This window comes from Gavia stellata, chromosome 15 (genome assembly GCF_030936135.1).
Source record: "Gavia stellata isolate bGavSte3 chromosome 15, bGavSte3.hap2, whole genome shotgun sequence".
Classification (NCBI taxonomy): Eukaryota; Metazoa; Chordata; class Aves; order Gaviiformes; family Gaviidae; genus Gavia; species Gavia stellata.
This window is the reverse complement of record NC_082608.1, coordinates 21,330,620-21,351,192: the sequence shown is the minus strand read 5'-3', so window position 1 is coordinate 21,351,192 and position 20,573 is coordinate 21,330,620. Positions and strand designations below refer to the sequence as shown.

The 20,573-nt window shown below is 38.4% G+C and overlaps 1 protein-coding gene across 5 annotated transcripts in view; it reads right to left on the bottom strand.

Annotated features, from left to right (window-relative positions):
• Positions 1-20,573, bottom strand: part of BANP (BTG3 associated nuclear protein) — a 139,666-nt gene that overhangs the window by 62,657 nt on the left and 56,436 nt on the right. For 3 of the 5 annotated variants that reach the window (XM_059824796.1, XM_059824797.1, XM_059824800.1), the window contains 3 exons: positions 11,873-12,002; positions 7,935-8,007; positions 5,813-5,857 (listed from right to left, as the gene is read on the bottom strand). In XM_059824796.1, coding sequence (XP_059680779.1) covers positions 5,813-5,857; positions 7,935-8,007; positions 11,873-12,002 — 248 coding nt within the window. Of the gene's footprint in view, positions 1-5,812; positions 5,858-7,934; positions 8,008-11,871; positions 12,003-20,573 lie in introns of all 5 variants that reach the window. The other 2 variants (XM_059824799.1, XM_059824801.1) reach the window with 1 other exon arrangement.

Sequence of the window (20,573 nt, the reverse complement as noted above, 5' to 3'; positions counted from 1 at the left end):
TTTATCCATAAATACACTGTGCTTCTACGTGACATTTGCATAAAGCACATTTTGTTTCAAAACTGTTCTCTTCTGTTGTGCTCCTAAAAATAGAGCAGACCTGCAAGACTTTAGTACAACCTATTAATGGAGGAAGTATCAACTAAAAATAATCTTTTTTTTTTCAAAACCATACGAGCCATTTTTAAGTTCCAGCCATACTATATTGGGCTTTTAATTTTGTTGTTTTTCTTCTAACAATCCTGTTTGTTTCTCCGTGCATATTATTCAAAGCAGATGTGCTGAAACAAGAAAAAACCCTTTCAACCTACTACAGCAGCTGGCACAGAAGTTAAGGGCTTTCTCCTTTCTCTCGTTTGCACACAAGCACACACGCGTGCACACACAGACCCTACGTCCGCAACGCATGCAGAAAGACTCACGCTGTGAAAGTGTCTCTGTCCCCACGGTACGACAGTTTACAAGGTTGATGTCGGAGCAGCACATTTCTTGCACTTCAAATTTCCTCCTCATTTCTTCAAGCTTTTGCCGAGAAAAGTCACTGGCAATCATCTTAATACTACTGCCCTCTACTGCTAAAAAATTAGGGACAGGAAAAGAACTCCTACGTTGTAGTCGCTCTTGACCGAGGAACGTGAACAAAGAATTTTAGTATTTTTAAATCCAGAACTTTTTCATTAGATGCATTATATGAAAATTAAGAACTGTGGAAGATGATTCTTTCCTCTAATTTGGATAATATTATTATTGAAGTTGTTAATATTGATAGGCTTAGTAAATGCAATTAAAATGCATATTCAGCAAATATATATCAAACAGTATCTTTCCCAATAAAACAGCATCTGCAAAATGCATAAAAGTGAGCAGAAGCTGAGTTAATATGTCAACACATTTTTGTTTGTATAACTGAAAATCATGCTTGAGTTATGGATTAAATTGGACCTTAAAAAAATGCAGTGCCCTCACTGAAAAGCAAGGTGCGAGTATCTCAGTAATGATCAGGGAGGTAAACAGAGATAAAAAAACTAAATGTTAAAAGAGTTGGTTTAAGGCTGTCCCATAGGTTTGTAAATAATTTCCTCCACACACAAACCTATTTTCATTTTAGTTTGATCCAGTCACAAATACGATGCAGTGGAATTACTAGAATAGGGTGGTTGGTTTTTTTTCCCCTGAACGTTTGGAACCATCTCTCCCCCTTTTCCATTCCTCTAACATTTAACAGCTTGCCCTTCGCTTCAGACTACAGCAGCGTACAGAAATAGGACAGATGTTTCAGACCTAGGTGATGAGGTCATATCTCCTTCTGAGCTGTATTACAGGGTGTGCTATGTGTATTGAAAACAGATCTGAACGAGACATCAGGTTCATACTCCTCCTGAGGACGTTAAAGACAAACTCTCACTGATCTGTTTCTCATACACGTCTCTACTCCAGCCCTTCAGGCCCAACAGCAGCGACCTGCTACTTCGCAGCACTGAAGTCTGCTGTATTTTCTCCATTGCTACGGCAATTTTCCAAGAGTATCTTTTCTGAAGATGGATTCGTATACTCTCATACGATCATTACACGTATGAGGATGCTTTTCTAAAGCTTACTTGGTGAGCTACCTCCACAGCCCTGCATCTGAACTCTCCTAGACCTCAGAGCTGCCATAAAGCCCATAGCAGCAAGGTCAGAGTAAAAGTTCAGAAAAAGATAATGCAATCACTGCTCCATACAAATACCTCACGGAACAGCAGAAAAATGTGTTATTAATGTGATCCCCTCTCCCTCTCTCAGTATATGCAACTCAACAGTTATGGATGGGTCTCAGCGCACCACTCTGATTACAAACTTATCTGGAAGACACGGTATCTGCAACTACGTAAGATGCCAAGTTTCTTTTTGAAAAATGTAATGTAGCAGAAGCAATTCTGCATGTTTCTTTCATATGCACACAGTAAGACGACTGATACTACACAAGCAATTTACGCTGGCTAGGTTTTTTCTGCTAAACCTATCATACATGCTGTTTGTTCTGGATTCTCCTGCTTCTTCCAACTTACCTACAGATACTAATGCTAAGTGAACTAAATGCTGCTAACTCTTACTAATTTTTCATTCACTGAGCAGAACAAATTGTCAACTCTCCAGGAATACATATGATCGTATTTTAGATTTTCAAGTGCATTAACTTTTTAATTTAAGAACTAAGGCTATTAGTTGAAAAGCATTTGCCTGGTGTCAATTTAATTAATTTCTAAATCAGAGAAGTGCTGGCTGTGGGGATGTAGAAAACGGAATGTCTAAAATGCTGAATCAAGGAATGTCAAACTACTGAAATTGTTCTGTTCTACCTCTTTATACCCCATGTACACTTCTGAACGCTGTGACACTGCGCCAGCACGCCTCGTGCAGGACACACGTTGAACACCTCCTGGGATGCAGAACACTGAAGCTCGAAGGAAGAAAAGGACGGAGTTAGGGAGAAAGGAGGGCAGGTAATCAGAGGAAAGAAAGAGACAAATTCAAAAACTGCTGGTAATTCGTAAGTGTAAGATGCGAAGTCCAAAAAAATTCCCACTGGTCCACGGCTTCAAGTGTTAGTTAATATGAAGTCTAATTATTTTTGCAGTTTGGTATTTTTATTAAACATGCACTGAAATATGAAACGTTCAGCTAATAGAACACATGTGTAGGTAGACAGCGTTCTTTTTGGCATGATTTCATTAGTTCCATGAACAATGATGCCAGAAAAACGAGATCTAAATTCAGTGCAACTACCAGGACAGACAATTCAAGGGGGGAGAGAATTAAAATCAATAACTGGCAGCATTCTGCAGAGAGGCTGGTATTTATTACTAGTATTATGAAGCTTAAAAGGAGTCTTATCACCTTGGAAATCTTACTGATAAAATTTCAGAGTAGACTTATGCCATTTTTTGCTTTAGTTCATATGAAGTTAACAACTTCATGCTTTGCAGTCCCAGCTTCTTGTAAAGCTTTCAGCTGTGATTCAGAGCGAAAGCCCACATCGGGCGGCAGTACTAAAACCCACCTGAATAGAGAGAATACCTAACATCTGTTAAGTGTACAATAATATGTGGAAAACAGCAGCATGAGATGAATTTTCAAAGGGAATATTTAGTAGCCAAGCTAAGATGTAGCGCCATTGTAAGTATATATTAGTCAGCTAAGAATATTCAATAACTGAAGTCTCAGAAGTGCCGCATAATTCACTTCCCTTATTATCAATATTCTTCAGTGTCCCTTGGCAGCGTGCATTAGGGTTCAAAACATGGAAGAAAAAGCCACTCTCCCGAGAAGTAATGGACAGGTGGGAAAACTACAGAAGTCTCTTTGATCAGAGGTCGTGTACAGATGATTGCAGGCTACTGAATTGTTATGACTTGCATTACCACTGAAGCATATCGTATGACAGGTTTTTGTGCTCTTATCCCACTACAAGTGCCAAGGAAAATGTATTAGTTTCAACTTCCATTCTTAAACCACAAACACAGTTTAGTTTAACTCATTTTCCTTTGCAATTTTTATGAGCTAACAGCTCAAAAAATGGTCGCTTAACACAGATCAGCTGATGAGCAGAAGCCAGTTGAGCCACAGACCTCCCCTCTACGCCCTCGCGCAACACACACGGAGCTGCTGCGAGCAATCATGTGAGTGCTACTCATCCACTTGGTGCAAAACAGGCCCACATGGCTTAAACTGCTGATGAAGGTTTCAGTATCTAATGCAGAATGGAGATAAAAAATCCCCTAAATATTTGCTTGCTCTGATTTTTTGGTCCACTGGAAAACCGTTTAGCAGCAAATACCTTCGAAGGAGCTTGAGGGTTCCTGGGAATTTGCACAGACGCCAGCTGAAGGGTGGCAACGCCTGGCTGTCGATTCTCCAGAGACAGCAATTACTCTTTTGCACGAAAATGCAGCTGAATCCATGAAGAAAAAAACCCCAGCATTTCACCATTTGTTTTCAAGGGAAGTTTAAACGCAGGGCCCAGAGCACAGTTAGTTAAAAAAGCAAAACCTGGATGCTGAACTGATTTCCTACTTAAACTTGTACGGCCACAACCACTCAGATAGAACCAAGATTATCCCAAACATGATACGCTATGTAACAGTACAGATGCCTTTATATAGATGAGTTACTGATGTTGACTTCAACAACAACAAAAACCCAAAACAAACAAATTGATTAAATCACGCTTTTCTTCCCTATCTGGTGTGCGCTCTCACATATATCACGTATCCATATATATGCACAGACACATGCATACACATATTTACAAGCACATACTTTTAGAACACCTTTCTTCCAGCGTAGACTTATTCTGCTTGTACTAATGCAACTGGCTCAGACGATCAGCAAGACTCCACTTACAGACATTTAGGGTTTGGAAGCTTTTTACTACTCTAGAGTTTACAGTTCTTTACTCCACGACTACTTTAGCACAAGACACAGCTGAATGCTACTGTTGGATGAAAGGACTCACCTCTCCCTGCCTAACATAGAGGGTTTCAGGAAAATAAGGTCATCCAAGCGTTTCCCTTAAAAACAGCATGAACTCGCAACAACGTTTTAAACTGTATTTGTTGGTCTATTTGAGAGAGATGCAATTTGTGGAATACTTGTTATGAATAGGTATTTCAAGGGGGAAAATAATAGTACTAGGCTATAATTTTTAAAAATGCAACTTAATCTACACGCCACTCTCGGAAAGACATAACAACACCCAATATTAGTCTTTTAAGAAGATGGGATTTGGCCAGCAGTATTTCACAAAAAAGGAAAAAAGAACAGTAAGTACTAAAACAAAGGTTCTGACATGTCTCCAAAAAATCACCTTCCCTAGTCTCACTTCTGCAAAAGTACTTCTGATTAAAGATTCAGTAAAGAACACTTAAAGTGGGGTTTTTATTTTTATTTTTTAAATACAAGTTAGATTGCTTCCCCCCACAAATACTGTATGTGGTCAAAAGTTCAGAGCACCGGTAGCTTCTCAAGGCTTTTGAGTTCAAGAATCTTCGTGATCTGAGCCTTTTCAATTCAGGACAGTATTCAAGTTCTAGCCATATGTCTCACAACCTACTAATATTCAACAGGAACTAAAAAAAATTCGTAACACATTTATTCAATTGGCCTGGCTAGAAAGCTTCTTACAGGAATATTTTTGTGCTCTGGATATTTTAATAAAGCTCAACATTTAGTAAAGTGTGTCTGAAATCAAATGTTAGCAATTTTGCCGACACCCGACATGGAAATTCTGCTAATTTAGTCACTTATTGACTCATCACTCAAAGTAAAAGCTTCTTTTTCTTACCTCATGTATGCATAAGCACCTAATAAAGCCACCTTATCAAAAAGAACAAAAGCAGATGTGAAAGATCTGTTTCTCCCAAGACAGCCATATAATGAAAAAATAGCTGCTTAAACCTCAGCAATAAACGTTCGTAGTTTGCATAGACGGCAGTGCACATCTGGCCACAGCAACAGTTGATAACAGAGAAAAGAACATACTGTACACAACATAATCAATCCAGTTAGGAAACGTAAGAACGAAGAGGCCAAAACCAAGAAGGTATAAAACACAGGGATGAAGTATCTTGCGGGAGTAATGAAATAAGCTCGGTCAAATATTTTGAGTCCACAACCAAAATACTTAGCTTACTTTTTATCATTTTGCAAGTTGTTTATTTAAACAGAAAGACCAGAACAGATTTTGCTCTTTAAAATGTGAGATCATGCCAACTCCAACATTAATTTTAAAGCCCGAAGTAAAATGCTGTTTAAAACTCAGGTCTGTTCCTACCTGCCCATCTTGACCCACATGAACTTGATGTATCTGCAGGTTTCCCTGTAAAATAAGAGCATTGACAATAAACACAACTTTGGAATTCAAAACGTTGCTCTGTCCTGAAAAAAGCCTGTTTCTCATCTCATTATTAAACAACTTCAATATTAAGGAAATCTATTAATTTAGGAAATTCTGCTGAGGGTTATTTTGGCAATCCAGCTACAATTCAATGGTCAGCACTTTAACCACAGAGGATAAACAGACTAAAAAGCAAGGAGGGTTTTCAGCACCAGCATGTTTTGCTTTTTGAAAGTTGCCGTATAACGTACAGTATTTTTATGCAAAATTTGTTTGCATGGCTTTTGAGGTAAGATTTTTGGTTTTCCTTATTTATGTAAAACTGCAAATTTAAGTCAAACCCTTACTAAACTAGAATTAGCAGTGTAACACTTTTACACGTACGGAGTGCTATTTAGTATTTATTGTTATAAAGTTACTGCCTGTACTAACAGATTTTTTTTATTTTATCAAAATTCAATAACAGAGACCAACATAGATGTAATTCCTGTAATAGAACTATTACAAAAAATTCTCAATAATGTAAAGTATTTTAAAGGAAACTGTAGCTACAAGGTCTCAAAAGGAAAGCAGTATCTTTACAAAATGAAGTTTTTATTCACGTGCTCAGAGATATCTTTTCAAAAGTACACTTAGATTAAGAAAAAACAGCTTCCCATACACAGCGACTTGCAGTGAAATAGCACATTTCTTTGAGGAAAAAACACCAACTCTTTGATTTGCATGTTTTCTGCATTTTCTCTTACTGGCAGCACTTCCTCTTATTTGAAGCTGTGTACGTTGTAATAAATTTAAAACCAGATGTTTTCATCTGTCACAGACAAATGTAGTCCTTACAAGTCTTACATATGGGAACTTCGGATGAAGCCAATGGACACCGGCATGTGCTTGAACCTCAGGATCAATTACAACTAGTATCTGCTGAATCATAATTGTTTCAGTGGCTCTTTACCCAAGAACTGCTTCAGCTCTATTGCAGCACACTATGCATTTCTTTAGACCCAGAACATTTTGCTCCTTTCTTCTCTCTCTCTAGGTGTGAGGAGCTCTTCAAAGGAGACTGTCTTCAACTATAATATTTATATAATATTTACGATAATATTTATTCTACAATAGCTCCCTGTGTTAACAGTATTCCTCTGCACCAAAAGTGGGTTTTATGAAATGTGATTTAGGGTACTTTGGAAATGGATTAAACTAGCCCACAAGCAGATATGCTTAACATTGAGTAAAAAAACTTCACTGGGAAATCATACAGATTAAAATTGTAGTCTGCATTTACGTTTAACTTTATTTTGCTATTGCTTCTTCATGGAAACAAACTAAGTGCACGAGCAATCTAACAGCAGTCTTAGCAGTCAGGAGTCTTAAATAACCAACAATAACACTCTCACTCAGGTAAACTGAGCTGGCTTTAATGGCTGTTTTGCCTGAGTGAGAAAAAAATTCAAAATTGGAGGGTTCAGTACCGGATTTACCCATTTCCATTCTACTGTACTATTTTCATGGAAAAAATTATGAAGTGCAAATACTGCAGTGCCAGATTACTTCATCAGTGATGAAGGTAAGTTTACTTCATTCTGCAATATATCTTTACTAGATGGCATCTGAAGTGTTCTCCAACTCCTGTTCAACAGTTCCCACAATTAAAGACACTGAGTATTCTGAACACATTTAGTTCATAGACCTAACTAAAATAATTTCATTTTTCAATGGTAGTGCAAGCACCTAAGCTGGGTTCTTATAATACTCTGTAAGTACTAAATAGCCAATGAAGACCATCAGCCATATACAGCAATCATTAGGGTAGCACACACACAGAGCTGTCTTGGCTGGTGAAGGCAAGGGAAAAAAAAAAACACAAAACACAGGGACAGAAATATCATATTGCATTTGCTGCCATAAAGCGCATTTCATCCTGGCTCCACCACATGCTCTTGCTTCTACCAGCACTGGTCTCTGTAGTGCACAGTAGCAGATCCCAGAGGTATGGTTTTAGAATCAGGCCCCTAAGTTCCTGCCAACATCTGCTCCACGGGCACCCAAACGTTTGGCTCACCTCACTGTCCTGCGTGATTTGGACTTGCTCGCCTTGAGGAACCTGGGCTATGTGGAGATGGCCCTGTGGGATCCGCAACAAAAGAAAACACCAAGGAGCATCAGAAGAAAATCAAAACTAGAGGAAGAAGCTACTAACTTGGATTCAATACAGCTTAAAGTATGGAAGCAAAATGCTTACTCAGTGAAAACCATGAAAGATAGCTTTAAAAAAAACAAGTGCATCTGTATTTCCCCATCTTTTTATGCAAAGTGTAAGCATAGTGACTTTGAAGAAAGAACGGTTCATTTTCACATGAAAGGCGAGAAAATAGGCATAATAATAAGTAACATTTATGTAGCGCATTTCTCTATACACAAAGTATCTGCATTTTTGACTGGTACACAAAGCATGGGACTAACTTGCTTTGGTATATCACCATTGTGCCTGAAACATGAATCCCATTTCAAGACCTTGGAAACTTAGTTCTTAAAACAGATACGCCAAGACTAGCTACTCACTAAGAGTGAGGTTTTAAAAGATATCTGTAAGTATCCATATATCTCTGCACATTCACGTAGTTCTGGTGAAGTACACTACCATGCTAAAGACTCTCTCTCGAGCTGCTATAAATTGGCATGAAGTCATTAATTTGAATGCAGTTACACTGGTTTATGTTAGTGGAGAATCTGCCCTAACAGTTTTAATAATGTTAATACTTTGTATTGCTGACCATACCCACCACTTCAGAATGGTATCAAGCCTACCATTCGATCAAAACACGGATAAGAGAGTGCACGGAATTCCTTGCGCATCCTGACTAGCCCAGCAAAGTCTTTGCTACTGTGATTTACCTGAAGGGAGATTGGATTCTAAATAACCTACTTCAGGGTTTATAAGGCTTTGTGTTCATTTTAATATGCCTGCATGAGACAGAGATTAAAGATAATCATTTGGAATTCTGTCAAAGGCTCTTCTTATTTTATAACACAAGAACAATTGCATGTGATTTTCAAAGAAACACAGATCCCTCTATTTCAAACAGTTTCATTTCCTTTGGAAGGAAACTGTCTATTTATAGGGAGAAAAAACATACTGAAAGTATCACTCTGACAATAGGGACTGTATATAAAATTAGAGCACAGCCCAGTCCATGTTGAGATTAGAATCACTTTCCCTCCTTAACATCAAGCTCTCAGGGCTCCCAGGAAAAAGCGCTGAACAGTTAAAAGATCCATTTATAGTGTTTTCAAATATAAGCAATCCTTTCTGACTAATGGGGGGAGGAGGTGACTTTACTCACCTTTGTATCATGCAGCAGTCCAAAAAAGAACTGCTCACTCATCTTTTGCAGATACATAGCTGGCCTTCAAGGACAGTCTTAGTTTGTTCACAAATTCAATTCAATGCTGATTTTTTTTTTAAACATATATAGTATAAATAACTACTACCTTACTAATGACTCTTAGCCTGATCTGTATGTATCGTACCCTAGAACTGAAAAAGCAATAGCATTTTCATCTGTTTCAACCTAGGACCCCTCTACATGTTTGACAAATTATGACAACATTTAGACAGTGGTTGTGGGTCATAGTGCATTTTTCCCAGATTCCACAATCAATTTAAAGGATAGTTGGCAGGTCCAGATCTTTTAGTGATGCAGACTTTTACCACTTACATCTATAAAGATAACTATTTTGTCTATTATATCCATGTATTTCATATAACTTTCCCTTCTACCTTGTCTTTCAAAACTTGAAAAATACTTCTGAGTCATCAATTAAATCTCATAAAAAGATCTATACAGCAGTTAAGAAGATATGCTCTTTAAAATATATAGGGAAACAAAGAAATCGACACAATAATACTGTAAAGTTATGGCAAAAGTGAAGTGGCAACGGAACCTTTGCACCCAGTTCCTGCAGAAGGAGCATTATTTCACTGAGGACACGCTCAACTGACAGGAGGGAAAGAAAGTTTTCAAGTTAATTCATTGAACTTCTCTTTAGTCCTCTTCCAAGTTGTAGAAGAGTAACTCAAAGCATTTAGGATCTAGTTCCATTAAGCAATCACTCTCCAGCATTAGCTCCTCGACTTCCATTTAAGTCATACGGTATCCAGGTACGTAACAGGAAAGGGCAAGGCCTTTGGGAAACAAAAGGGGTGGCCTGGACTTTCCAACCCTATCTGAATCTCACAGCCTCTGGTTCCTAGCATCCCTTACACCCACACGCCAGCTCTTTCTCTTCTCGTACTTTATAACCAACCTTCTTCACTTTGGAAAAATGTGCTCTCTACTACGATTTCCTCTCCACAGCTCTTGCAGTTGCTGTCTGGAGTTCCTCTCAAGCACTTCCATCTCAAACCCCTTCCACTTCCATGCACTCCATAAAAAATATTCTGGCTAATATTTAAGTCCTCCTTTTAAGCAATGCTTACAGCTCTGTCAGTTGCTGCCCATCTCGAAATTCTCCCCCAATTTCCATGACACTTTTCTGCTCTGATTCTTCTACTGCTACTCCGGTAAACCTTCAGCAGGTCTTACAGACAAGTCTTTTGATAACATTCCAAAAGGATCTGTCCTTCATAGCCCTTTTTTCTTCATCATTTTTCTGAGCAACTTCACCACTTCCACGCTGATAATTTGCAGCTTTACATGACCAGACTTGAGTATTCCCTGTGTTGATAAAGAGTTTTCATTCTTTATGTGTAAATTGTTCAGTTGGGCACATTTGCTCCTTCTCTTCTACACTGCCTTTCTCACCTGGGGAGAGAATACTATAAATATCTACCAAAGATGCTTTATTATCCTGCTTCAGACTCTTCTTTGTACTGGCGTTGACCAAAACCTTTGCAGCAGCCAGACCACTGGGTACTACAGTGTATATTGTTGACTAATACCTCTCAAAAATTCTTGTTTATTTGCCCATTTCCGCCTGTTTCTTTCACCTGGTTTCTAAGGAAAGTGATCATCATGCAGAATGGGCACGTACGTGTCTCTGCACAGTTTTTTTCTGTTCTGTGCTTGTACGCTGCCTGGCACAGTTGAGTGCTGGCCCATACTCAGACGTCTGCGTACCTTCAAAACACTAATACCATCAGGGAAAAAGTTTCTATGTTATATGACCGCACATAAACGCAGTAAACTGCAAAGCCTGAAGTTTTTGAAAACTAATGGCAGACAGATTTCACACATTAAATTCTCAGGTTTCTACCACAAAAGAACACGTGTGCAGATATAATTCACTACTTCTGAATGCCACACGTCAGAAATGCCACACAATCCATTATTTCATTATTTTCTTCTACCTTTTTTTTTTGAAGTTGAATTTAAAACAATCCTTGTAGTCAAACTGTGGCACACAAGAACTAAAGCCAAGGTGAGTTTTTTCAGAGTACACTAAAACCATATATAAAAATAATCATGGCCTGAGTTATGGTAGGAGTCTCAGGTTTAAAAAATGTCAATATTTATAACTTTTACTTATATACATGTATCTAAATGAATACACATGTAAAGGATTCAGATAACAGATGTTCAAAAATGCCTGAGAATGCAGGGGTTTTTAAATGAAAATAAATAAATAAATGCATTATTGTTTTGAAAGTCATAGCTAGAACTACCTCTGAAGTGTAAATCGTACACTTAGGAGGTCTGCTATTATTATTATGGCAAGTGCAAGCAAATGGCCAGGTAGGGACTAGTCCATTCTATATACAGTAATGAATGTGCATTTATTTGCAGCAATTGTGTGAGCAAATCCTACATGAAGATTTTTGCCAAATAACTCTAAAACTTTTTTCACAGGCCTTCAACGTTTACTTCCCAAAAAAAAAAAAATCATTCTTAAGAAGCGATGATAGGTCACTTTTTTAAAATAAAAAATTAAATTTCAACTGAAGCAAAGTTTGCAATAATTGTTTAAATGGAGTACTTCAGAAAAAGTTGAGTACATACTACTTGGACTTGTCCATCTTCTCCTATTTGGTGGATCTGAACCTGCTGAGCATTGGCTAGTGCATAGTGTAGTGCCTGTGGCTGGTTCTGCTGGATCTCATTAGAAGCTGAAACTGAACTCTGCGAACCCTCTGGAAAAGAGACAAAAATCCAGCTTTATTATACGTGTCCATCTCATGTCAACGGCCATGCAAAAACGCATACAAGTACGCATAGTTAAGAACTGTGGAAAGCAAATGCAGTCAGTAAGTAGGTGCAGATCATTTCTACGTTAATACTCTTATGCATGTTCATTGCTCACCTGTACACATTTGCTACAAATTCCAAAGGAGTTCCAAAGGCTGTTTTGTCCCTGAGAAAGCATACATTTAAAAAGCATCTTTTGAATCTAGATTAAAGAGTCTCCAACTGTAAAAGTCACATCACAGCAAAACCACATACATTTCCTAAGCAGTTCAACACTTTCTCTTGTGCACCTGTAGCCGAGAACTATTACTGCCACCTCCACCACAAGGATACGTTTGAAAACCCATCCTGTAAATTGAAGTTGTCATATGAATACAGGATCTCTCTCAGTTGTTTTTCAAGATCCACCATCTATCATTCATATTGACACACACGAGCCTGGAATTATTTTTTTTTAAACCTCAAAATGGCAGGTTGATTTCTTGACTTCCATGAATTTAAAGACTACCTCACACTGCAAAGTCAGGCCTTCTGAAAACGCCCTGCCAAAAAGGAAGACGCCTGGGCGTTATCTTAGGTAAGGTAACCTTAGGTAACAGTGACAGCCACCAGGAAAACCACCCCATGATTTCAAGAGGATAACGACTTGCATTAGAAGCAGACATACCATAGAGTCATTGCTGGGTTTTCCGGCTGCAGGGAAAGGTTTCTTATAAATGTAAGAGGCAAAAGGCAAGTAAAAAGAACTAAATTTTAATTTTTTTTTTAGCATAAAAGCACTCAAATACTTTTTTTTTTTTTGGAAACATGACTCTCTCATGCATTTCGTGTCAGTGATACCAAGAGACTAGTAACATCAGTAACTCTGTACTGAAAGGGTGCAGTGGAATACAATGGACCAGAGGCTAACGCTACGTGTATGGGTCTTCCTACAGTTTAAGACACCACTAGCAGGTAAATGTGTCACTAGATACCATGCATCCTTTTAGGTATCAGGAAAAAAAAACTGGGGCTATTGATCAATGACACTTTTGCAGCACATGTGACAAGTTCAAGTACGCACTGCTAGGAAAAACCTTAAAATGTCCCCGTATCGTATTATGATTCAGCATCAGTCCTAGTTTTCTTCCCCGCCCCCCCCCCCTTTTTTTTTTAAATTTGAGACATCTTGGGGAATGGAATTGTCATCAGGAGCTTTTAGAATAATGTATTCGAAGAAATACTTTTTTTACATACAGTATTCCTGTAAACAATTTTAACATTTTTATTTTGCTACGCCACAAAGATACATTGAATGAAATCTCTGAAGCATTAAGAGTTATACAATTTTTCTCATTAATTTACTTCTCTGACAACGACCTCTATGCTAAAAGGTAACATAAAACACGCTAACATCTAACATCTAGTAATATTCAATACTATAGGGCTTTCAAGCCGTCCAAGTAGCAGAAACTATAATGAAAATATTTAAGAAACAGTGTCACTCTGCTTCCATTGTAGATCATTTCCTTACAAGATTTTATGTAATGCTTAAATAAGCACTATATAGGTCTCATCCTGCTCAGAGATGACTGGTGGCTGCTATATTTTGATTTTTAAAATGATGGTTGGGTTTTTTTGAACCAACACAGCAGGAAGCCATGTTTCATAAAATTTTAATACCTCTACTTAATAGTCTAAGATTTATACTGAAAAGAGAACGTTAGTTTTGCAAGAATGAGCTTTATCCACTCATACAAATATTTTAATGGAAATGTTCTTTAATAAAATCATCCATTTGGGTTTTTTTCATCCTGTCTGCAAATGTTTGTGTAAGAAGATATTTTTGAGTTCTAAGTCTAAACATGGGAACTGGAAACTAACTCAAAACCACCAAGCTAGTATTTACTTACTTACTTGTTGAAAAGTTTAGTTGCTTAACAATTCAACTAAACAGCTCTAATTATGTTAACAATCTGCAAATACATAACTGCAACCAGAACACTTATGCAGTAACTGAGCAAAACATAACAAGTACGTGTTTTTGCTGTCTCTTGGACGTACATCTTTAGTACCTTACATTTGACTAGTAGGTAGCTGCAGAGCATTTATAATTTCTTTAATATAGTCCTGTTGCTTACTGTGCAATTCCAGTATTTCCCGCACTGTTGTACAAGGGAAGTTTGCTGGACAGAATTCTGGATGGGATTAACAAATCACAATTGGCAGAAAAGTCCTGTACCTAGTATGAGAAACTGCACCGTCGACCAAATAAAAATGTGATTTGTTCAAATTCTCATACTAGATCATGTTTTCCATTGCCAGGGGCTTTGTCATGGTCACGGAAATAACATATTCTAGAAAAATCATTTACCTAAGCCTCTTCGTCTTTCACTTTTTCTCTCATTTCCATTACTTCAGCCCTAACAATATTTTCTGCAATTAATTTTCTGTATTTTTTACTTTACAAATAGCATTTTGTCAGGATGCTAAATGGCTAAGCAAGCCCACTGTTATTCATCTTGCTTCTTATAGGCTACCGCTAGTCCATTCCATTGTGATTTTGTCTTTGCATCATGCCTCCCAGTCCCCCACTATGTAAATCAGCAGCTGGGCTGAGTTACAACTCAACTTCTAGTCAAACCACACTGACCAAACACATAATCCTTCATTTAGATGTGTGTGTATACACACATATGCAAACATACATAATTTCATACGCTCAAACGTATACAGTAAATGTAAATACACATGCACAAACAGCAAAACTGGACTTGGGACACAAGCGAGGCAAGACATGTGTTTCACTTACAAATTTAATAACCTTCTAGCGGTGCTTTTCCTGTCGCTTACACTTACCATTACACAAGCGGCAATGCTGTACTTCTGAGAAAACACGAAGATGTATTTATAAAGAGCATTTATTTTCTGATTAAGAAAGTTATGCAATAGGAGTATCAAAGAAAAAATAGCTGCTGCAGCAGGTAAAAATATATATTTACATATATATTACATGCACATATTGAAATACATTTTTAACTGTAAAGTCCAAAAGCCTTATTTGTAAACCATCTTTTGCTTCACAGATGCCAGAAATTATTACGCTTTTCAGAGGTGGGAACAGGAGACACAGACTGAATGCAATCATACTGTACATCTCACATGGTCACTTATACATAGATTTCAGTTTGGCCTCACTGCAGCAACCACAGTTGGGTTTTCTTTCTTTTTTTAATTGGATTTTGGTGAGGTTATTTTCTTCTTAGGAAGAAAGAAGAGAGAGGATTCAACAGTGTCTAAAAACAAAACATCCTTTATAAGTATTGTTTTTCCCCTCTAACTCTCTGACCAGACAAAAGTGATATTTATCCATTTTTAAACATTCCCCATTAAAAACAAACACAAACATGAATAGCACACAGCTTGAATAGAGGAAATGTCAACAGTTATAAATCATTATCATGTAAACTATCTAGCCTCACATTTACAGCTTTGATATATTAGAGAATCCCTGGCACTGAGAAGCTACACAGCTGAACTCTTGCTTTGAAATTTTCCATTGCACTAGTTACAAAGGGGTACTTTGACATGAACCGAATAGTTTATGCAGTGCTGCTCCTGAGCACATTATCCATGGCATTCCCAAAGAACCCTTCACTAGATGGAATAGCTTTGGAGCCACCCACAGAATGGAAGATGCTGCATGGACCATTTCACAGGTGACTAAGTTGTGACACAAGGCAGGGAAAAAACCCCAACTGCTGAAATATTCCTTCCTCTCAAGTTGAAATTGGACCTTTTACATTTTCCATTTGTTTACTGCATGTGCTTATGAGTCAAAGAAAATTTAGCCTGAGTGAGTCTGTCTTCTCAGACAAACGTTCAAGAGTTGGCAAAATCACCCCCACAGTTACGTCTGTCACATTTCTCAAAGCTAATCTTCCTCAGACATTGCAGAGCAAGATCAGATTCGTCAGACAAATGTAATTTGTAGCTGTTTCAAGAATGTGTGTTTAACGCTCAACTAAGATCAATTTTAAAATTCCTCACTTCAAAGGCAAAACCTTTGGCATTTTCTAATTCTTTCCTATTCTCATTATACTTCATATTTATCAGTTGAGCATTTGGCTCCTCATTTTGGGAGGAAATGTAGGAGGCACAGATTCTGTAGCAGAGGGGATTCAAGCTTAGCCTCGTTACGTGTTGTTATTCAAAATTGTTTTCCTAGTGTACAGGCCTCCCAGCCTCACACTTCTGCTTGCGCACTAGGACGTGTTTTCTTACTTCCTTGATGTGTAGTCCTAGCAAGGAAAGGTTTACGGGCAGATGTGGCAAAGCAGTCCTCAAAAACAAAAAGCAGGAAAAACACCATTACTGAACAATTAACAGAAATAAAACTGTACACTGAAAACCGTTATCTCAACCTGACTCATCCAATGCTAAGTACCTGCAATTTTGCAGAGCAGCTTTGAAGATCTGCTGCACATCCATTTTTATATGTAGCATCTCGGCATAGGCTGAGCACTTCAGCCCGAATCTACATATAAATCCCAAAGTCATCGAACTAATTAAAAATTCCAACATGGAAAACTGTGATAACAGCTTTAACAATCTTAAGAGAAATTAAAAGAAAGGGAGAAGGCACTCTTCAGATAATCCTCCTCCCAAAAACCTCATTTCCTACTGTCTTCCCTCCATAGACTGCTAACATTTTTAAAAAGAATATCTGTCTAAATTATCATGGCAGCCATGTGTACAACTCTTGTCAGAAAAAAAAAACAAGAGAAAAAACACACGTTAAGGACTGAAGTGTTGGCACTGAGAGGAGCAGAGCGAAGCACTGCAATTAATACCTCAATTCCAACAAAAGGCAACAGCTTCAAACGGAAGAGCCAGATAAAATAAGGAAAACCAACTTCTGCCTAAATATAAGTCTGCTACAACAACTTTATGCAATCCATAAATCTTGCAGCTACTGTAAAGCTGCACAGTCAATTAAGTGTAGAACAACCTCAATTAACATCTTTGGGGGTGAAGGACAGAGAGGAGATACTCGTTCATATTTTCCTACCAGCTTCTCCTTCGACATGTTTTTTGTCTGCAGATCAGTTCCTCTTGAGCTCTTAACACTTGAACACTATCACAGAATTACAATGCCCAGAATTACAATGCCAAAAACTTCTAAGGCTACGTAAGGACTATGGGCTCAGCCCCCTGCTTTTCTATGGTATTTGCATAGCTAATTTTTCCATACGATAAACAGAGCCGAGAGGAAATCTGTTGTAATTTTTAAGTGCATGACTCAAATCAAAGCCACATGCTACATAAACTTTTATGCACAACAAGCAGAAAAAGCCTGAAAGTTTTTGACATGTCCAACAGGTACATAAGAACGAAGCTCAAGAATAGTAATCCTCTTCAGATGTAAATAATTCAGAATTATTTATTATGTGTGCAATAACTCAATGCTTATAAAAATCACAAAATCACAGAATAGATGAGGTTGGAAGTGACCTCTGGAGATCATCTAATTCAATGTCCTTCCTCAAAGCATGGGCAACCCGAACCAGTTGCTTTGGACTGCATCCAGGTGGAGTTTGACCGTCTCCAGGGACGGTGTCCTGCAGCTCCTCTGGGCAACCCATTACTGTGTTCAACCACCCTCAAGATTCCTCAGAGCCAGAGAAATCAAAGTCAGGTCACACGCAGGTGAGTTTCAGGCTGCTATGTTGTTTTTTTTTAAATGAGGCAAATTAATTGCTGCTAAAAAGCAGCTCTGGAAAATCAAGTCCCCTAATTTATAGGGGAGGATGTCTGCAGGGCAGTGACCATGCTGATTTGAGACTATCTCAGGACTAACAAAAGTATTAGTTTTAACAATATGTAGAGATGTTCCACAGTTTTCACTGCCAAACAGAAAATATTAAGTTATGCCAGACTTCCAGCATACCAGCATTTAAGAAAGTATTCTGTAACACATAAAAGAACGGTGCTCCTTTGTAACACTTGAAGAAAGTGCCAATAAATTTCTGCTGACTGAAACACGTGTTGTTATACTACGACATAACAGAAAGCTATCTTGCTATTATCAGCCCCTGGAGATAGCTGATGAAAAATATTACTTCAAGCCAATCAAATACAACAGTTTTGGATTTGAGCCTTTTTTTGGTTGCACCTCTCGGCCACAATTTTAATATGAAATACTACAATCACAAGTTCAGAAGTGGAAAAACCTTACCGAACTCTGGAAAAAGTTCATACAGGGAACGTGGTGTTCATTCATGAACGGTCAGGACACTGAAATCATATTTAAACCTCTTAATGATGTTTTCAGAACAGCTCAGCTGCATGGCAGACGCTGTGATATTATGCATCTACTCAAGGCATCTGTTGATGGCAATGGTGCATCTTAAAAAGAAGTGCTTTCTGAAGACTAGAGGAATATCTTCGCGGATAAGCCCTAAAACTTCCCCAGGAAATTGTCATCATTTCGCTAAGAATCAGTGCATTTAAGTGCTTCCACAAATAGCTTAGGTTTATCACATTTAACCTGGTAAAAGGAGCGAAAGCTTAAGGTCCTCCATGACGTAACCTGGCTAGTCACAGAGCCATGCTCTACTAAATTTCCTGATCAAACTACATAATTATAGCTTCTATTCAATGAAGTCATACAATCTTACTCTGAGTGAGTGGAGCCAAAGCCAGAGCTTCTCAGAACAGCTCAGAGGACGTTATACAAGAAACTAGGCTGCATATCTCCACATCCTTCACAGTGTAAACACAACACAGTAGCCATTCACAATCTTTTAAGAGCCTTTTTCTTTTTGTTGTATCTTTTGTGAGAAGCAGCTAACATATTCTGCCCAACAGATAAACAACTCAATGCCTGTTATAAGTGAACTGACATGGAGCAACATATTACTCAGTGAAACCAAACACAGGTATTCTTCTGCAGACAGCAGCAACCAGAGCTAGGTGGAGACCGGACAGAAAGCACCTAGGAGCTGATCTTACCAGCTATAACTAACAATAGTGGGAAAGACAGTTTCTCAAGTAGCTGAATTCCAGACCGTTCAAAGGCTCACCTTAAATTGCCCCCTGAAACAAATGCTACCATAAAAACTGTCTGGGTTCATATGTAACACTTTAAAAAGCCATATTTGACAGCTATGTTGTCATAACTGTAAAATACAGACCTCCTTTACTTCAGAGCTGTGAAATATTACTTCTCTTTCCTGCTAGCTGGCAGCAGGAATTCTGCTATATCCACTCTACAGCACATATAATAAGGAACAGATGCCTGTGAATTATGATGCTGTAATTCCATTGAGGGGTTCCAGGGATGTCAAACCACAAAGGCAAAGTCTGAGCAGTTCATGAAGTTACCTGAACAGAGCGGTGGAATTACAGCTCTGTCATGCAAAAGTTACCTCTTTAAACATGTGCGAATCTACTTTTCTTCCTTGCATCTCTTCTTCTCTTTCTTTTCCTTATATGCTCATTCAGCCTCTCAACCCGCTCTCCTGTTTCTCCTCATACCACCTCTTCTTTCCTCAGGCGAAATACCACTCCCACCTGATTTTGGAATGCCCATTGTTTTTTCAAAGGACCACCTGATTCTGAAAAGTGGTCTGTTTTTCCAAGAGGTTTTTCACAGTGGGTGCAAAAGTAGTGGTGAATTTGTCTAACATCACGACAGCCAGAAAGTGATGCCAATAACATTCTGAGTAAGAGCAATATTTTAAAGAAAATTACCAAAAGACTCTGAATCCATGGGAACATTTTCACATACCGTTACCAAAGGCAGCTGTTAATGTTATTGCCGGTACTCTACTTTCGGCTGCACAGTCTATACAGTCCTGCCAATGACACGCCAAGATGCCTCAGCTGACCTTCATCATCTTCAGGACCAAAGACATCTTTATAAGGACAGGCAGTCACCTCTTTGCTAACTAGGGGACTTGGGAGATGAGATAGCCTGTACAGTGGGAGACCCAGGTGGCATAAAAACTGCGGGGGAAATCCTGGAGACTGATGTACCAAAGGCAGCCAGCTCAACTCCACGTAAATGAGCGAGCCGGGGCGCACAACCCAAAATACGGCTCTTGCAGAACCAGCTCGTGGGTGTCTGTACCACGCTACTCCCACCTGCTCAAATAGCACGTTGCTGAAATCCCAGGACTTAATTCAGGTGTCCTTCTACCCATGAAACAATTTATTCACAAATCAGGTTAGTGGAATTGGGGGGAAAAAATTGAGTTTTCAGCTTAACCACAACAAAAAAGCCCCACCAAATCTTGTGATCTTATGGCCTTCTGAAGACAAGAATTCACTGAGCCTGAGTCTGTGTTTTACATCTCTACACTGGACTCCAAAATTCCCCAAATCAGGAGATTAAAGATTAGTATTTTTTCAATAATAACTCTCAACAACGGTCAAGGAGTACAGGCTAATGAGCACAGGCCTATAATATCCACTTACTACTGCATTTTTAATCTAAAATACTGATTGCTAAGAGACTGAAAATAAAAATCCCA